Source organism: Lissotriton vulgaris, chromosome 1_1, assembly GCF_964263255.1.
Source record: "Lissotriton vulgaris chromosome 1_1, aLisVul1.2, whole genome shotgun sequence".
NCBI classification, from domain to species: domain Eukaryota; kingdom Metazoa; phylum Chordata; class Amphibia; order Caudata; family Salamandridae; genus Lissotriton; species Lissotriton vulgaris.
This window is the reverse complement of record NC_141685.1, coordinates 1,305,000,894-1,305,020,326: the sequence shown is the minus strand read 5'-3', so window position 1 is coordinate 1,305,020,326 and position 19,433 is coordinate 1,305,000,894. Positions and strand designations below refer to the sequence as shown.

The 19,433-nt window shown below is 46.5% G+C and overlaps 1 protein-coding gene across 3 annotated transcripts in view; it reads right to left on the bottom strand.

Moving 5' to 3' along the window:
• Positions 1-9,700: 9,700 nt before the first annotated feature.
• The window catches only part of RARG (retinoic acid receptor gamma), a 378,215-nt gene continuing 368,482 nt past the window's right edge, over positions 9,701-19,433 (bottom strand). For all 3 annotated transcript variants that reach the window (XM_086965476.1, XM_086965487.1, XM_086965498.1), the window contains one exon: positions 9,701-13,344. In XM_086965476.1, the coding sequence (XP_086821602.1) occupies positions 13,163-13,344 (182 nt within the window). In that variant the 3' untranslated portion in view covers positions 9,701-13,162. The remainder of the gene's footprint in view (positions 13,345-19,433) is intronic.

Genomic DNA, 19,433 nt, shown 5'->3' with positions numbered 1-19,433 from the left:
CGGCACACAGCCCACAGCCCCCCCTTCCCCTTACCTCACCGGAGTCGGACTCAGGCTCGCACCATCTGCCAAGGGAGCCCCGCAGAACACTCGAGCTCCTCTACAAAGAAGCGGAGCTCTCCCCGCTGGTCTTCACCCGGGCCCCCTCCTGGGACACGGGACTTCATGCGGCACTTCTCGTCTCCGGGCTCGCGCTCGGCAAAACGAAACTGCAGAGTGGCGCGCATGCGCAGGCAGCCCCCGACCTCCCACTCATCATCGGCCGCAGGGTCCCGCTCGGCTGATTCTGGCTCGTTTGCTATTTCCATACAAGATGCTGATGGGCCTTTACCATCCTGTGTTCCATGTCCCAATGTATATATTTTGCACTCCAACGGATGGATTTATAGCTGCTGTATAAACACGCACCTTTTAATGTATTCCTTCAGCCCTCCACCCTGGAGTTATTCTCCACTCCCTAGTCTGTTTTCTATTACCACACACGGAGCGGGCTCGCTTCCGCGTCACGTGGTTCGTTGAGCCGGTATACACTGCTTCGGCTCCGAGAACAGCCGACCAGCATTCTCGATCACGCTGTGGATTGACTCCAACCAGCAGGTAAACGGACACACCATGTGTGCGTTTCCGTCCCCTTGACTCTATTACTTCGCATAGATTGAGCGCTCACTCATGCTCTTCCCCTTCCTCCTCCCCCTTGTTTTGTTTTACAACCAGTTCTCCAGATTGGTGTCCCGCATCGCTGGAAGCGTGGTATAGATGCAACCCTGCAACAAATGATCCAAAAGAGATTGTTGCAGCTCCAAATAAGCATTCTGCACCTCACATTATCTACCTCTGAACGGCTTTGGCAGAGTAATGGCCATTAAATTGCCCCGCTAATGACAGTAAACGAGGCTAGGCAGGGCACAGGAAAAGGGGACAGCAGGAGCTGCCAGACCATTTTCCCAGGATGCTGTTCACTGCTGAAACACCTCCCCGAGGACGGCCCCGCCTCCCCGTCACATGGATTAGGCCTGGTTTCGGGGCCTACACAGTTCCTTTGTGGGTCAGCCCATGAATGGATGCGGAGGAGGGAACGGAGGCGTAGGGGCCTACCCGGTTCACCCCCCACTCTGGAAGGGCTTCTGGCCGGTCTGTCTGTCCAGCTGCCCCGCTTCCAAGCTCAGCGTGTCAGGGCGATTATTCCGCCGCCTCAGACATTTTCTGCTTGATTAAAATCTGATTGGCTGTTAGCGGGGTTAGCGGTGCCAACAAGCAACAGCCATCAGAGTTTTCCTTGAACGCGTCACAAAAAAGGAGGTTAATGCAGGGCAGAGATTTGTCAGCGAGTGTGTTAAATCGAGGGAGGGCGGGTGGCGCAGAGCAGCCAGGCTACAAACGCCAGCCGCAGAGTTGTGGGAACCCTGTGTATGTCAGACATCCATACAGGAGGGCTGCGGAAGGGGACCGCTGTCACAACGATTACCGAGGCGGAAGTACCAGTGCAGCCATTTTTGATGCGCGTGCACTTTATATTTCTGAACTGCGAGTTCTCAACGGCTTATAAATATTTCAGAAACACTGTTAAACATGCATTTTGTTGCTCCTATACAACGTGTCATTACCGACATAAGGGCTATTTTTCCCTGGGACATCACACAGTGTTAAAACTTTCATGTCTGCATGGTGACGGACCCTACAATGGATTGTGCTGGCATGTTTTATTAATTGCACAAAGATGTTGTAAGCGACAACAATGTAGCACAATTATTTTGCTACTTTTTCTGGTTTGTATGTCAAAATATTGTGGACAAATATGTCTTACTATACGTACAAGTAGCTGACTCCAAAGTGGGATGAAAAAACTGGGGGGGGCAATGTATTTGAGGGTGTGGCTTAAAACACGTAAGATCTGTGCCTAGCATTGTGTGCCGCCGGACTTGTAGTTTGCTGTTTCTGTCATTGCATCCAGATATATGATACATCAAGTAATATCATACCTACAAGTCAGGACTATTGGCTTTGTCAATGGTTATTAGTTTCATAAGATAAATAAGCAGCAACTATGGCTTGTATATGATATTGAAAAAGCGTCCACTTAAAGCTCTAGTGACACCACGACAATGTTGCTGCTCCTCAGTTTCAAAAAGAGAAGGGAAACACAGAGAGAAAATGACTCTTGAAAGGATTTCCCTTCCCCTACAATGCTCACCTGGCATGACGTCATGCTGTAACTTCTCTACTAGTGAGAAGTGAGCAGTGTGAGTACGCGCCCATAAAGTGCCCTGCTGTCAGTGCAGTCCAGAAAAAACCGACCGCCTGTGCAAACTGAGCCTGATAGAGACCCGTTTTGAGGCCCCCTTTTAAAAAACTGCCAGTGCTCAGCACCAGTGAGACCCAGCCCACTTAAAGCCCTGCCACTACTATTAAGGGAAACAGTGTAGTGTGTGGGCCGCGTGTGTCCAGGTCTCCCATCCGCTAGTAATTAAAAAAAAAAAAGACAGGGAAGCGGGACCCTATCATTCCCTATATTCCATTCTTAATCTTATTAAAAAAACACAGATTGCGTTCTAGACACTTAAATTTAAAAAAACATGAAGGTAATCCATGTCAGCAGCTTCCTTCCTGATTATATTTCACATTTTTTCACAACTTTAAGCTATTGCCATTATAAATTACAATAACTTTTATTTAAGAATTAATTATTTAAAAAAAAATAAAAGCCATTGTTATTTGTAATATCAATACATGTAAGTCACGTAAATACAACACATATTGCATTACAAATGCTATAGGTGTCACATTTGCGAAAGTTATAACTATTGGCATTGTAAATGACAAAGCTAATAATTTCGCTATTTTCAAAAACAAAACATAATAAAAAATGTGTCATTTACAATACCAATAGCTCAAACTTTCCTAATGCGAGACCTATTGCATTGCAAATGCTTGTTTATTGTTGAATTTCCTTTCGCCGAGATATTTTGTCAGAAACTTGTACATTATCAAAGTATGTGCTGAAAGAGTCTGACCACGGCCCAGTTACTGGTCAAGGGATCACTCAGAAAATCATTTAGTGCACCCTTATTCACACTGCAATTCAATTAGTGACTACTTTTGAAACCTTCAGATTCTCTACCTGGCAGTGGCACCCAGCCCATTACCTTCAACAGTTGCCACTTTGAGTAGCCAAATTGATGGACTGAAATGCATTCCATCCATCCGTTTGGCTACTGGTTACTGCATACACATGGTAAGTGTCTGATGGACAGTGCTCAGAGCCTGTTGCCCTCCTCCTACTGGCACAATCTCCATAAAGAGGAAGGGGGGATTCAGGGAAGGGGCCTTTGCCTGTGCTGAGGGCGCTGAATGCCCACACCACTCAGCAGTGACAAAGACCTTCCCAGTTTGAGAAAGGATGCTTGCTCTCCTCTCTCATTTAACAGTAAGAGTGACGTCATCCCCATATTCATCCTTGCCCCCGGTTTAAGGACAAACCACAGAGCCAAAGAAACGTATCTTTTCTTACCTGTCGGTGTAGTTTTGCAGCTTGAAGACTTTCTGGATTTACTATGCTGTGCATTATTCTGCCATCTAGTGGTTGGGTCTGGAATTTGTCTTTTTTTCGCTCTTTTTTTTTTGTGGCCCAGGTGGGCGTCGACATACCACCATTTGGTGTCCTTCATGACGTCAATGCGCTTCCTCCGGAAGCTCCCACCTTTTGTCGCCATCTTTGGATTCTTTTTTTCCTGTCCTGCGTTATTTTTCTTCTTCCTCTTATCATTTAAGGTATTTCCTTGTTCATTTGAATATCTACGCAGTAGTGTTTAGTGAACGTGTGCACTGAAGACCATTTTGCAGCTTGGCAAATGTCTTGAATAGGTGTATTTGCAAGAAATGTAAGTGTTACTCCTTTCTTCCTTGTTGAGTGAGCATGAGCTGCTCCTTGTAACAGTTGTCCTGCCCGATTGTGGCAGAGTTGTATGGTTTGTGCAACCCACCGTGCCTTGGTATTTTTGGTAATTGGTCTTCCCAAAAAACAGCTAGCAAAAGAAACAAAAGAACTGCTTTGCCTTTCTGCCCTTCTTTGGCCTTTCTATATAGTGCATTACAGCCCTCCTGGCTTCCAGTGTGTGTGTAGCGCCCTTTCTGTGCTTGTGGCTGGTTAAAGGGAAAAAATAGGTTTTTGAAAAGTTTGATTGATGTGAAACAGCGACACCACCTTTGGCATGAAGTGTGGGTCTGTTCTCATTACAATCCTATCATTGTGTATTTGCAGGTAGGGCTCTTGAAGTGTTAACGCTTGCAATTCACTTACTCTTCACAGCAAGGTGATAGCTACCAAGAAGGCTGTCTTTAGCGTGAGCATGTGTAGTGTAGCCTTGAGAATAGGCTCAAATGCAGTCTTTTTCAATTGAGTAAGCACTACGTTGAGGTTCCATGCTGGCGTTGGCATTCGGTTTGGAGGTGCGATTCTCTTTGCTCCTTATAGAAATCGGTTTACTACTTGGGAGGTGAAGAAACGTTTCCCCGTTTCTCCTTTTATGTAAGCCACTATCGCCGCTAAGTGCACTCTTAGGGATGTGTAGCTTAGTTTACTTTGTAGTTGGTGCGTTAAGTATTTTAGTACTGTCGATTCCTTTGCGCTTTTTCTTTGTAGTTTCTCCCTAATACACCATTCAGAGAATCTTTTCTATTTTGCTACGTAGCACTTTCTTGTGGAAGGTCTCCTTGCCTCCCTCGTGCTTGCTGGTAGTTTGAGGTGTGCAAATTCTAGGTCTTCATGGGCCATGCTCTGGCTCTCTGGCTCAGAGTGTAGCACCCTTCCGTTCTGCATTGTTAACAGGTTCCTTCTTCTTGGGAATCTGTGCGCTGGTGCTTGTGCCATTTCCACTATTTGTGAGAACCAGGACTATCTGGCCCACTGAGTTGCTATTAGTATTAGCGACATGTTGCTGATCCTGCATTTGTTAAGTACCCCGTGTATCAGTGGTATAGGGCAAAAAGCGTATGCAAATGTCTTTGACCAATCTATCCATAGTGCATACTCTTAGAAGCGATGGTCTGGTTGTCTAGAAGCGAAGTGTTGGCATTTTGCATTTTGGAATGTTGCAAATAGGCCTATTTGCGGTGTACTCCACTTTCGGAATAGTTTTTCTATATCCTGTTGGTTGATCTCCCTTTCGTGGGATGCTGGTGTCTGCCTGCTTCAACATTGTCCTTCCCTGGGAGATGTATTGCTAGTAGGTCTATTCTTAGTGGAATGGCCCATGTCCATATTTCCTGTGCTAGCCCTGATAGTGCTACTGATTGTGTTACTCCTTGCTTGTTGATGTAGAACATGGTGGTTGTGTTGTCCATTTGGATCAACACCCTGTTTCCGTACAGCTTCTTCTGAAAGGCTTTTAAGGCTAGGAACAGTTTTTAGTTCTAGGTAGTTGATGTGTTTGACCGCATCTTGCTGCAACCATAACCCTGTCACCTTGAGTTTTTTCATGTGCGCACCCCACCCAAGCTGGGAGGAGTCTGTTGTGATGGTCACTGTTGGAGCCGGCTGTATGAATGGTTTCCCCTGTGATATGTTTTCCTTGTTCCACCACGCTATTTCCTGATGTACTGCATGTGTGACAACCACTAGATCTTCCCACCTCCCTGTTGCCTGTGACCATTGCTGCTGTATCCATTCCTGGAATGGTCTCATGTGGAGTTGAATATTTGGGACCAGGTGTATGCATGACGCCATCATTCCCATTAACTTGCTCACCATCCTCACTGTCAGAACTTGCCCCTTGTGGTAAAGACATGTTTCCATCAGTATTGCCAAAGTTCTCTTTGTGCTAGGGAACACTTTGCCTTGTATGGTGTCGATCTCTGCCCCTAAGAATATCTTCACCTGTTCCGGCTCTATTGCCGACTTTCCCCAATGGATTGAGAAACCCAGTTGGATTAGGGTTTGTAAGACCTGCTGGATGTGTTGTTTGCATTGCCTTGACAAGCCAGTTGTCGAGGTAGGGGTATACGTGTATCCCCTGACTTCTTAGGTGCGCTGCTACAGCTGCTAGGCATTTTGTAAACACCCTTGGTGTGGAATTGAGTCTGAATGCCAGTACTGTGAACTGGTAGTGAGTTTGGTTGATCACAAACCTTAGTAGGTGTTTGTGTTTTTTGTTGATGAAGATCTGCAAGTACACGTCCTTTAAGTCTATAGTTTCCCTGTAATCACCTTCTTGTATATGTGGTATTACCTCTAGATGAGATGTCATTTTGAATCTTTGTGTCCTTATGAACTTGTTTAAGAACCTTAGATCTAGAATAGGTCTTAGCTTTTCGTCCACCTTTGGTACAAGGAAGTAGGTGGAGTAAACCCCCTTGTTCCTCTCCTTATGCGACACTATCTCTATTGCCTCCTTGCTGAGCAGTTCCTGCGCTTTTATTAGCAAGAGCGAAAGTTCCTTCGCTGAGTGCACCTGGTTCGTTGATCTCATGTTTGAAGGTTGTTTTTCGAGCTCTATACAGTAACCGTATTGTATGATATTTAGTATCCATTTGTCCGTTGTGACCTTCTTCCACTCCTGGAGGAAGTCCCTTATTCTGCCTCCTACTGGTGTTATGTGTTTGAGGAACTGTTTGTTGTGTAAAATCAGGTTTTGGTTTTTGTTTAAGTCTTGATGCCCCCCTAGAGGTGTTGTTAGGGTGGGCATTTACCTTATGGCGAAGACACTTGGAGGTGGGTTGCTGCCCTCCTCTCCGTGCCTGTCCTCATCAGTTTGAGCGCCCTCGAAAGGACTGTCCTCGCGGCTGTTACTGCCAGTTCTGCTGCTGCGGTCCCTGCTGCTTGGACCTGGCCATTTCCTTGATAACCTTGTTGGAAGGTTTGGTGCGATGTAGTAGGCAGGTTGCATCTCCTACCATTTATCCTTCTTGAGGGTGTACCCCTTCTCATCCCTCTGAACTGCAGGGCTCCCTTGGACCTTGCTGTCTCGTTGTCCTTTTTAAGCGGAGTTATTTTGTCGTCAACTGGCGTTCCAAAAAGTTGCTCTCCATTAAAGGGTGTGTTCAGGATGTTGTTCTGTACCTCAGGCGTGAAGCCTGAAATCCTAAGCCAAGCGTGTCTTCTCTCCGTCACCCCAATCATCATTTGCCTACTTGACGTCTCCGCAGCATCCAAGTAAGACTTCAAACATGTGTTAGCCATGTTTTTCCCTTCCTCTACCAGGCGGGCTGCTCTTTGCTGGCACCGTTCTGGTAGGCTGGCACCGTTCTGGTAGATGTTTTAGGAGTTGCCCCACTTCCTTCCAGTGCTGGTATGCGTGCCTCTTGATTAGGGTGATTGAGTTGGCGATGTGCCATTGAATTGCTGCACTCCGTTCTACTTGCCTCCCCATGAGGTCCATCCTTCTACTCTCCTTGTATGGAGGTGGTCCATCATTTGTGGGTACATTGGCCCTTTCTTAGCCATTGCGGTCATTATTGGATCGGCTGGCACTGATACCTGAATGTATGCAGGGTTCGTTGAGGAGTGTTTGTACTTCTTTTCTGTCCTCGGGTCACTGATTTACATACAGCTGGTTCCCTGAAAGCCTCCCTGCCCTGGTCCAGCACACTAGGGAGCATGGGCAGGAACGGACTCCTCGTTTGTTGAGGTAACAGTTTCCAGGAGAAAACATGACGTGGGTTTCTCCTCCTCTAATTTCACTTCATATGTCTCTGCAGCCTTTTTAACGACCATATTATAGACCCCTATATTGTCTGGCAGTGAAGGCCTCGAAGGGTATGGGTCTGCTCCTTCCAGTAATTCGGCGTCAAGGTCATGGCACTCCAAGTCTTGTGCCACCAAGGACGTTGAGTCCTGGTAGGTTTGCTGATCCTCCTCACCTTTGCCCCCAAAGTAATACAGGGCTTCTTCCTCCTGTTCCTTGACCGGTTCAGGCGTTTTTGGCGGTTCAGGGTCTTCGTTGCCCCTTTCGACTTCAGCCGCGGGCTTCGGCGGGATGGTGTACTGGTTCATCCTTTTATCGAAGTTATTCTTTTGCTGCAGGATTCTCCCCATTTCTGCCTCGAGCCTCCTTTTCTTCCTCTCCATTTCGGCAGCCTGTTCAGTGTCGAGAGTTTGTGCGCTCAGTTTCGAGGTCATCGAAATCGTTGTTGTTGACCCTTCTTTTCTTGGCATCGAGGTGTCCTTCCCAAGGGCATCCTTCGACGACCTAGATTTTTCGTGGGTTTTTGCCGTCTGGGAGTCCTTTTCGAAGGATCCGCTGGGCTGTTTGTCCTTGGGTGCTGTTGCTTTCGCTAAGTGTTACGACTGCAAAGTTCCCTTCGAGGACTTTCCTTCACTCTTATGAACGTCGCTTGAGTGTCTGGGAGTCGAAGACTCCCTTACCACCTTCGACATTTTCTTTGGGGCCTCGACGACGGTGCAGTCCTCTGGCCCCTCGGCGATGTTATCCTCCTCTTCGCTCGAGAGGCCCAAGTCTTGTAGCGATGTCGGCGGCCCTCCACCCTGCATGGTGTAGTTCACCCTTCTCTGCCTCTCTCTTACTCTGAGAGTCTTGGGTGTGAACACCGAGCATGCATTGCAGTTCTTGCTGTTGTGGTCAAGCAGCAGGCAGAGGTTGCAGACTGGATGCTGGGCCTTCTGGGTGTACTTGTGGTGAAAATTGGTGCAAAACTTGAAAGGTGGTGTGTCCATCCCCGCGCTCAGGGAGCCCCCTGTGTGCGCATCTTCCGTAGAACGTCGAAATCTGGTTTGAAAACCTTCTCCTGCGTAATCCCGGTAACCTGACCTGTAGTCTGGTGTGTAGAAATCCGTGATTTTCATTGATTTTTTGCTATTTTTATCGATTCTCTCTCCATATCTCTGGAACTCTTCGGTAACGATCCAGACCCAACGGCGGATAAAAGAATCTGAAGATGGCGACCAAAGATGGGAGCTACCGGAGGAAGCACGTAGACGTCACGAAGGACACCAAATGGTGGTAGTCGACGCCCACCTGGGCCACAAAAAAAAAAAGACTGCAATTCCGGACCCAACCACTAGATGATGGAATAATGCACAGCATAGTGAATCCAGAAAGATTTACACTTCAAAACTAATAATTCCCATATTGCTTATAGACGGTTGATTTTTAGCTAACATGTGTTGTAAAATGCATAATTCACCATCATTTTTACCAGATTTTCTTGGTGGAGAACCAGTCATATACCACCTACCCCTGACTGGCATTCGGTAGTAATGAAAGTAGTAATGTTGATATGGTTTCCTTAAAATAAATACTATACTATTAAAATATAAATAGTACCCGATAATGCACCCCAATGCAAGCCATACCCTCTCAATAAAGACATTCATTTTTGGTAGTCTTGCAGGAGAATGTCCACACTTGCTTTAAATGGTAGCCGGGGATGGACATGTATTCTCATAGGGAGGATGCAAATGATGAACAGCAATCCTGAGTAAGTTCAAAAGACTTGGGTACAAATTCATGATAAATTATGGAGGTTCACAAACTAGTACATTCCAATGTCATGCATGCTCATAAGACATTGGATTCTAATATTTATATAGCTCTTACTACTATGATGGCCGCTGAAGCGCTTGCCTCCATAGGCAGCATGTAGGGTGTGTTCTTGGAAGGATGTGGTCTTAGTTTTAGTGGGAAGTAGTTCCATGTCGTGTGCGATGTACAGACAGGACTTGCAGCACACACAATTTTTAAACTCATTTGTTCACAGTAACCATCACTTTATTTTGCAAAAATAGAAAATTCCTAAATGGTTTACAATTTTGAGACCGGTCAGCTGAAAACGCTTATATGAAAGACCGAAAGAGCTGATGTAAACACAAGAAATGACAGATGTCTCTCACTCTTTGCCCCACACAAAAATATCCCCTTACAAAACCAAAACAAATATGAAAAATAAGACACGACGTTGGCCTGTGGCCTTTACTGTGCTCTTGATTTTTCGTTGGCAGCTAAATAAAAGCGTTTGGAAAATACATATATAGAGCAGATTAATAAAAAAAGGTAGACTGTGATCACTGGGGGGAGAAAACACTTTGGTATTCAAAAGGTCTGCAGAAACTCATGTAAACATAAGCAATAAATAACCAGCCACTTGCCCCGGGATAGCTTGGAGATAGTGGGCTCACACTCTGCCAAGGGAGGTCACAGGAGAAGTGTTCCTTTCCTTTTTTCCTAATGGAACACATAGGTGGATCGGATCAAGATGCTCTATCCCTTCACTGCCTCCTAAAACGTTGGTGACAACCGGTGTGATCGGGGCATGAGATCCCCAACAGGAACATGTAAACTTTACAGCCAACAAACTCCAGCAGATACCCAACACAACTCTGCAACATGTGGCGGGTGGCAGCAATCTACCTGTAACCACAGGAGGCGGAGCTTAGAGTAGAATGAGAGATCCAAGTGATCTCACAAAGTGCGACTAGGGATAACCCCCAACTGATAGGCACGGACTGAGAGCTCTACAGAGAGACCTCTTCTTTGGAATGTAACAAGCTGCAAGGTCAGATGGAAGCATCAGACACAAATGGATGGGGTTGGAGAAGCATGGTCAAGCCGACAGGAGAGTTTTTTATTTGAGGATCTGAACTTGGGAATTGGGGCTAAAGGAGATAGCAACAGGGCAAATAAGCCGAGACTGTTAGCATGATCGGCGCGTCACTAGCTTAAGAAAATGATAAACCCTTGTAGTGTAACATGTTGAAGTCATGAAGACACAGGAGCATAAAACCATCAACAAGAATCGCCCTAATCCCCACACAAACTGTTGGCATTAAGGAATCCAGTGGGATCTACTTCGGAGTAGCAGGATCTGCTTGGTTGGAGCAGCCTTTCCATCTTTATTGTGGGCTGTGCGGCAGAACTAATGTGACTAACTACATGTGCTCTAAAATAGAATTAGTTATGACAAGACCCCTGAGAAATTGTAGCAACCCCAAAGATGTGCACGGGGTCAGTGTAATGGGAATGTGTGACTCAGATGAAATCCAGGGGGGCAGCGACATGAGAAAGGGAAGGATTCCATAGAATTGCTGAGTGGAAACGGCGAGTCCGGTTGTGCAAGAAATTGACCCAGCAAAGTGAGAATCAATTGAATTCCACTGTAGTGCATGGTTTCGGTGACATGAAAAAGTTCAAGACTGCAACGAGCAGCATAGGGTCAGTGAGGACGTAGGGTTTGATGTTAAAGGGCTTTGTAACAGGACAGAGCTGAATGCCTAGAAAATACTTGGAACCAGTGATGTGGCAAACAACAGCGTTCCATGGAAGAACATGGGGACGGCAACTTGGGGGCAAAAGAGAGACTCCGAAAGAGTGCGGCAGACTTATTTGGAGAACCTAGCAGGAGACTATATTGTATTAGCAAAATGAGTGTAAAGTGATTGAAGTGCTTGAGAACACAGATATACTTAGGAGAGTTCAGGTTTCTTTTTTTGACATTAGAGACACGAGAATAGGCGTAGAGGCGAGTACCCTTGATCGTGGAGCACACCTCCAATGATATGCAGGCGAGAGACTGCGTCAAAGCACCTCAGGTCTCAGGCGCTACAAACGGGGAGGGGAGGAGGCGGAGGAATGCACGTAAGGTGTAGTCTGTTCCTATGTTCGGTTATGGCTTCAGAGTCTTCACAGACAATTCCTTTCCTGGGAAGCGTGTGGGTGATCTCAATGGCAGTTTGTGAAGAGCATTGAAGGCAACAGGTAAGGGGCCAGGCACGGGGATAGGATTAAGACCCAGTCCCTACCTCTTGGCACAACTTATTCTTTTAAAATACTGCTTCTGGGTGCGGAAACAGAAATTTCTCCTGGACACGCGGCATTGCGGGATATGGGTGGGTGGGGTGTAAGTAGACCACTTGCATAGACTGTTGTAGCATAGGCTCGTCTTCAATACACTGCTCCGACAAAGCCTGAATGACCGTTTTAAGTCTAGTTGCCCTGTTGTAGGGCTATTCTAAGCATTTACTTACTCATTAGACAGTAATCGATGAGATAGCAAATTTTATGCCAGACACTGTGCACTTTCCAACCAAAACTACCCAGTAGGTGTAGGCCTACCACCACAGCACAACCTACTGCTCTTTGGCAGCACAACTGGGGTTCGAATTCAAAGCGCAGAGAGAGGGTGCATATGAGACGTCAAGTCCAAAAACATGTTGGTGCAGTTTCCCTTCTCCATAACCAAACCTCCATCTGAGGCTAGTAGGTGTAGGCATACAAATCAGTACGTGAGAAGGACAGTCTGCGTACACAGGCATGATGAGAGTCTTAGCCAATCCAGAGACGGGGCAGATAACAAGGAGGGTAGGTTGATGGCGGGAGGCACCTTTCATATACTGGTGGGAGCCGCATGGTCTCATGTATGCCCTTCTTCTGCCTTCGCTTTCGGTTCCAGCCAGCATCTTTGGCAAAATATAGTCTTTTGAAAGAAACAGAAGCTCCTTTTTTTAACGGATTTTTGGGTAGGGGTAAGATAGGAACCTCGTGCTTCAGGGGCTAGCTGATAAACCAGCACACTGAAGGACAAGGAATATAATCCCACATTCCAAGCTTGTGTAGCCATCTCCAACCCTGGTTACTGTTCTCTTGCACAGAGGTAACTGATTTGCACATTTACAAAGAGGAGCGGGTGGGTGTATAGGTTGGGGTTAGGAACAAAGACAATAAAAACACAATGTTCTTTGTAACAAAATAAACCTGTAACATTTCTCCAATTAGGAGGCATTGCACTGCTGCAGTCCTGTCTCCCCATGGTCAGCCGGGACTTTCTCCACCATGTTGCTGAGAAAGAGAGGCCCCGAAAACCCACAGGGATGGAGGCCTTTTATTTTATTTTTTTCTTCAGAACCATCCCTCTGTACTGCAAGAGGGTCCATCAATACTTTGGCAAAAGCGGATGAGGGGGCTGAGGCCTTCACTCCGTCATGGCCCCGGCCCAAGCTTCCCCGCTCGCGAAAAGTTTAAGGCAAGAGATATATATACCTCAAATCCAGACGATCCAGTATAAAAAATGAAAGCAGTTTGTCTTTTTGTCTGGGATTCCCATAGTGCCCTGAGTGCCATTTCCTCCTGCTGAGGAAGGGTTTTCTTCCTTTGCTTATTGTTCATTGATGTTGATACAGAGAAGGGCAGGAGGGCTGGCCCCCTTCCTGGGTTTGCTAGGGGTCTTTGGTACTAGTTTTCTCTGCTGGCTTTTCCTCAACCTTGATGGGCTTCTGTTCCGTTTTGGGGGGCGGTGAAGCGTCATCCTCAAAGGCTTCAGGGTTTTCCAGCATCTCACGTATGAGTGGTGGCATTGGCCCAGGAATCTCCATCTTTAGTGTTATAGCACGCTCTGCACCTATGGGGAGAGAGGGCACAGTATAAAAGGAGAGCAACAGGATGCAATACTTAAATGCAAGCCACAGCATCGCACACACCCTTTCACAGACAACAATCAGATTTCACAGCTTTGTTGATATACACTGGTCCACAGGTAAATATGTCGTGTAGTGTATTGCAATTGTTTTTTATGAAATCAGTCAATTACTTGCACTCATGGTTTTGCCGCTTGAAACACTTCTAGATTCAAATGCGTTGCACAATCCCGCCATCTAGTGGTTGGGTGCGGGAGTGTCCTTTCGTAAAGCTTCTGCTGGTTCGCAGGAGTCGACGACATAGGCTGGGCCCTTGTATGAAATCAACCGCAATCCCAATGTACCCTTCCACTAAACTTCAATGGGAGGCTGGTGCAGAGCGTGTGGATCTATTCAAAGCTGTAAATTCACGATTACAGGTTAAGACCGGTTTCTTCTGCAACACGAAATCTCTTCTAGATTCACATGCGTTGTGCAGTTTATGTAATTGTATTACCTGCAATGTGGTGGGGGGTCGACGAGGGTGCGGTAGCAAAAACATTTCTAAGTACAGCTTGTCCAACTTAAACCTCCTTTGGCGAGTGTAAATCAATGCAGTAATACTTCCTGAAAGTATGCCCTTAAGCTCATGTGGCTGCTTTGCATATTTCCTGCATGGAGACGTTGGCCATATAAGCCATAGTAGCACCCTTCCGCCTGGTACAGTTTGCCCCGGTTTTGTCAAGGAAGTTTGTTTGCTTGTGTGTAACACAGCTGGACAAGCCATCTAGAAATAGTTCTCAGATGCAGCGGTTTCAAAAGCCTCAATTGAATGGCCCACGAGGATCTGCAGTGTCTTTCTGATACTGTGCCCCTCTAATATCCAATGAGTCTAGTACTCTTGCTGCCACATGTGTAGGCTTGTGACAGTAGCTAGTATAGTAATAGTCTCTTTGTGGGAAAAGGGAAGAACTTTTGGAAGGAATTTTGGGTATGTCCTCATTATTAGCTTATGTATGGCTCTTTCGCTGTTACAGTTTCCATCTCACTCACTCGTCTTAGTGATGTGATTGCTACCAAGAACCAAGGGTGGGCGGAGTGCCACTACACTAGTTCTACGGAGTTGACAAAAAGCTTAGTGGAACTCCACTCCACCACAATGGTAAAAAAGGAAAATAATACGTCACTTACCTGCTCTGGCGTCTTCGAGCTGCCCTCCTCACCGTGGTCTCTTCCTTGCTGGTCGCAAACCCATATGTTGTCCGTCTTGCGAGGACTGCACGTGCGCGCATGCGCAGTCCTCCGAAAACGTACAAAGTAAGGGTTTGCGACTAGCGAGGAGGAGAGACCAAGGCAAGGAGGGCAGCCCGGAGACGCCAGAGAAGGTAAGTGATTATTTCCTATCTGACTTTGGACGTGGGCCAGGGGCTAACTCCGCTACGCCGTGGAGTTGGAGTTTTTGCCTGAAGTCGGCGTTCCCAGCGGAGAGCGAAGTTGTCTGAGCTCCTCAAACTCCGTTAGCAGAGAGGAGTTCGCCACCTGGAGTTAGACAGTTTTCAATGTTAGGCTGCTTTCATTAACTCTGCTTACACTAGGTTAAGGTACCACTGAGGGGGAGGTACTTACCCGGCAGAAAAAAGCTTACCCCCATGGACTTTTTGAGCCATGGAAGTGGAGAGAGAGAGATAGATATATAGCCAGAGAGAGAAACAGATTATATATATATATATATATATATATATATATATATATATATATATATATAAATAAAAGAGAGAGAGAGAGAGAGAGAGAGAGAGAGAGAGAGAGAGAGAGAGAGAGAGAGAGAGAGAGAGAGAGAGAGAGAGAGAGAGAGAGAGAGAGAGAGAGAGAGAGAGAGAGAGAGAGAGAGATGCAATGGATAACAATCATACCAACAACGAAGCATAGGTAAGTTTATATTTTGTGAAATGCCCTGGGGCTTGGCAGCTGAAAAAAAAGAGTTCATGACAGGCTGACTCTTGTCGTGGCAGCTTCGATGTTTTCTGCGCGCTGCTGAAGGGATCGGCAACGTAGCCTGAAATCCAATTAGGGATGCTGAGGATTTGGATAGCCTGAGCTGTGGCCCACTGGAAGGCAGGGAGAGCAGAGAGTAGCTGCTAGCTTTTGTTATTTTCCCCGGCTAGGAGGAGTGGCTTGAGCAGTAAGGCGATAGGAGAGCTGGGGCGTGGCTTCAATTTGCTGTCTGAGTGGTGCTGTAGAGGGGAGGATTACAGTATGGGAGGAGGACCTTTGGGGAGGGAAAAGGAACTCTGAGAAGCAAGTATTGACCCCTGCCTTCCACCAATGACTCTAGGGCAGAGGTCTTCAAACTTCTGTCAGCTGAGCCCCATCTAAACCTTTTTATACGTCGAGCCCCCCCACCACTACCACCTGACAAAAACGTTCTGGAAGCTGGTACTCTGCATCATTGATGGCCACTACCTCCTGCAGAGCCCACTTCGTATAGGGCAAATAATCTTAAATAAAGTAAGAGTGTTTAGTAAACTGAAGTTTTGGTAGTGCATGTGCTTATTCTGAAATTCAAATGAAAAGTTTCCAAGAAAAAAATTAGCACAAAAAATTACATTGGTGCTTTATTTTTTCACAGAAAACACTAAATTTAGGATAGATTAGCAAAAACACTCGCAAAATACAGGTGTGGGAGTGCATGTTTTGCTCCACAGAGACAATGTGTGGATGGATTCTTGCTTCTGCCATACTTAGTTTGAGTTTCACTTCCAGTCTTGAGCAGTGCCTGGAAACGGGATTGCTCACAAAATTTTGTAATATATTTTTTGCAGTTTTATATAGTGCGAACATGACCCAAAGGTATTGGACCGCTTTACAGGAGCATCTTTTACATTACACAAGAACACATTCATCTTTTGTAAGCACAGGGAAATTAAGTGATTTGCCCAGAATCACAGGATGTTGAGCAGACATCAAGAATTGTACCTGGTTTCCCAGCTCTACAGTCATCAGCTCTGGCTGTTGTGCTACATCCTTGCCCTTAAACAAGATATCAGAAAAAGTTCCACAAAACATGCATTCTGACACAATTGAAAAATCCATCATTATGTGGAGTACGGCCAGGTGTTGCCATGCTTCCGGTTTTAGACATCACATAGCTCGAGCAGAGCTCCAGTGGGCAGTCTCCCCTGTGAGCTGTCCCATTTCAATCTCTGCCCTCCCTGCAAGTTGCAACAGCAGCTAGGGCGGTGGGGTCTGATTGCATTGCTAAACCCTGATAATCTGTAGTCCCCCTTTGTCACTCCCCTCCATGAAGACATGGCTGAAGAGCATGTGTATGTGAGGCAAGACACAACAGTGAGATATGTTATGGACACGGTTTTTATCATTATGTGAGAATTGACAGTATCTGAATCGGTGGAGGCAGCCATGTCAAAGGCCTTAAAAAACATACAGGACCTCCTGTCTGACCAGTTTCGACTTGCAAAGGATTGCAGTTTGGACACACCCTGTTGGTGCAGGAGGGCCCCCAAAGTGTGGATCAGAGATAAGAGAAATCCAGAACAAAGGCATACTCTTTTGACAAGTTTCAGTTGCAAAGACCAGAGGGATGAGGTAGCTGCTGGGCCCAGTGGTGTATTTTGACCAGATACGGGTGCCGTCCATAAAGGGGCTTCTGACTAAAACCTGGGGGATACAAATGCCTTCACATCAGGTGTGCAAAGCCCATAGGGCTCAAAGGGCTTCATCATGTGTGTCAGCCCAGGATGAGACAGCTTCCCGGGCACACACACAGAGACAGTTCTGGAGCTGCCAGCCGCACCAGAGTACTACGCAGTTCTTTAAAAGACCATTTTGCGTTAAAGAGGCTTAGTTATTTTTCACCCATTCTTAGAGCCCCTGTATGTCTACTCTTCCTATTGCTGGAAGAATTAGCGGCCTCCCCTCCCCCCCCCCCCCCCCCCCCCCCCCCCAACCCAACTGATGGGCCTCTGACCTGTGACTCCAGACACTCTCAACCGAGCCCCCAGCAGCTGGAGCTGCAGCAGCCTGGGCCGAGACACACGACTCGTGTCTGGAAGCAACAATGGAAGGTGAAGTGGTGGGGTGAAGTGCGTGCCCCCCCTGAAGGGATGCTGCACCCCCCCAGGTGGACACGCCCCACAGTTTGAAGACCTGTGCTCGAGGGTCTCCAGCACATTCAATGTCCACCAGATAAAAGAAGAAACTCCCTTTGCCCTCCTACTTTTCACACCTTCCACTATTCTCTCAAGGATAGGCACACAATCAAGGGAACCAAAGATTTCCTGGGGCTCACTTGGGATATCCGCTGTGCTCGTGTACCTACCTACCCCGAGTGAAACGGTTTGTTAAGGATGAGCACTTACAGGGGCGAGTTGCTCACTAGTTTTGGCATTCCAGAACCTTATCCCTGAACATATGCTGCTAATAAAGGCAATGGTGGTTGTCTCATAAAGGAAGCCTTCTTTTGTAGATGGCTCATAACGCTGTGAAAATGTAAGATAATTAGGTGGGGTTGGCACGTGGCGACAGCTTGAGATACCTGGTATCAGTTGTAGTTACAGGAAGATTATTATTATATCTTTTTTAACAGCCCAGAGTATCAAGTGGTTTAAGTGGTGGGTTGGATAACAGCTGGAGATATGCTAAAGAAGAAACTCTCAATTAAGAAAATGAAGCAAACCTTATCCGAAGTTGAAAGTCAGCAATTACTGGAGGTAGGTCAAACTAGGCTTTCCCCTGCCCCCAGTGAATCCTAGGGTAAACCATCCTGAGGATTCTGAGACCACGTTGAGCGGCGTTAGCTCAGTCAGTCAATGCGAAAACTGGGGAACCTATAGTCACAATAAGGAAGCCCGCCACTTTGCAAAAGAAACAGACCAAACAGGTGATATCACAAACAACTTCACATTTGGGGGTGGTCAGGACCCCAGGAGACAGAGAGGAGTTTGCCTGTACCGGACAGCAGGACATCGAGAGAGAAAAAGGAGCAACAACCGTCAAGGAAAAAGGGACCAGTAAAGACTGTAATCCAAATCGGCTCTCTACCCCCGGTCCTCTAATGCCTGTTCTAGTTTAGCACAAATGGCTACTCTGAGTCGGGGCCAAAATCCGATTTTGGGGGGAGGAAAGCAGGAATGATCATAACTCAGATGCACCCCCACATGTTACCCCAGAGTTATCTTGGACACATCTCTGATCTGGCCCAGAGGGCCCTGTACAGTTGTCCTCATCCTCTTCAAGTCTACACAAGATAGCAGATCTAAGTGAATTGGAGGAATCAGCTTTTACCAAAAGAAGTTCAAGAGATTAAAGCAGCTCAAACTGATCTCATTAGGGACAATAATCACAGATCTGAGTGATCGTCAAATAGAGGTAGAGCAAAGGGTGTCAGACTTGGAAAACACGATCTCTAGCCAGAGTCAGTGGATTCATACCATACAGAAAGAAGCAAAAAGCATGAATGTGAAGCTTGAAGAACAGGAGAACCGCTCCTAGATGGTACAACCTGCAGTTGACAGGAATTCCTGAGAATTGGAAAGGGGACTCGGCGACGATAGAGGCGGTCTTAGCCTAATTGCAACTCATGTACTTAAGGAACCTTTATTGCATCCATCAATGGCTAGAGCGCAGAATGGTGCCTAAGGATGCGAAAAAGTCTCAAGTCATATTCGTCCAATTTCAGGATTATAGGATACATCAGAGAGTTCGGCGAAAGGCTATACAGCCCAAATCTAAAAACTCAGAGAGAATTTCCCTTTCAGATTTAACCAGATGTGTCTTATGAAACTTTTACGGCAGTGCGAATTGGAGCAGATGATAAATGAATTCAAAGCCAACGGGGTGCCATCCCAGCTTATCCAACCAGCAAAGTTAAAAATGTTATGGGCTGCCAGAATTTACATTATTTCGGAGCTGCAGGAAGCTAGGGAATTTCTCTCAAATATTGGCAAGGTTTGAGGATGGGTGGGTTTCTGAATTTGGAATGCTTTATGAGGAGGGGCACGGACAATCGAAGCAGCCATAGATGCCAAAGCAACTATAAAATGTGATGTGAGGGAGGACCTTGCCATCAGGGGCT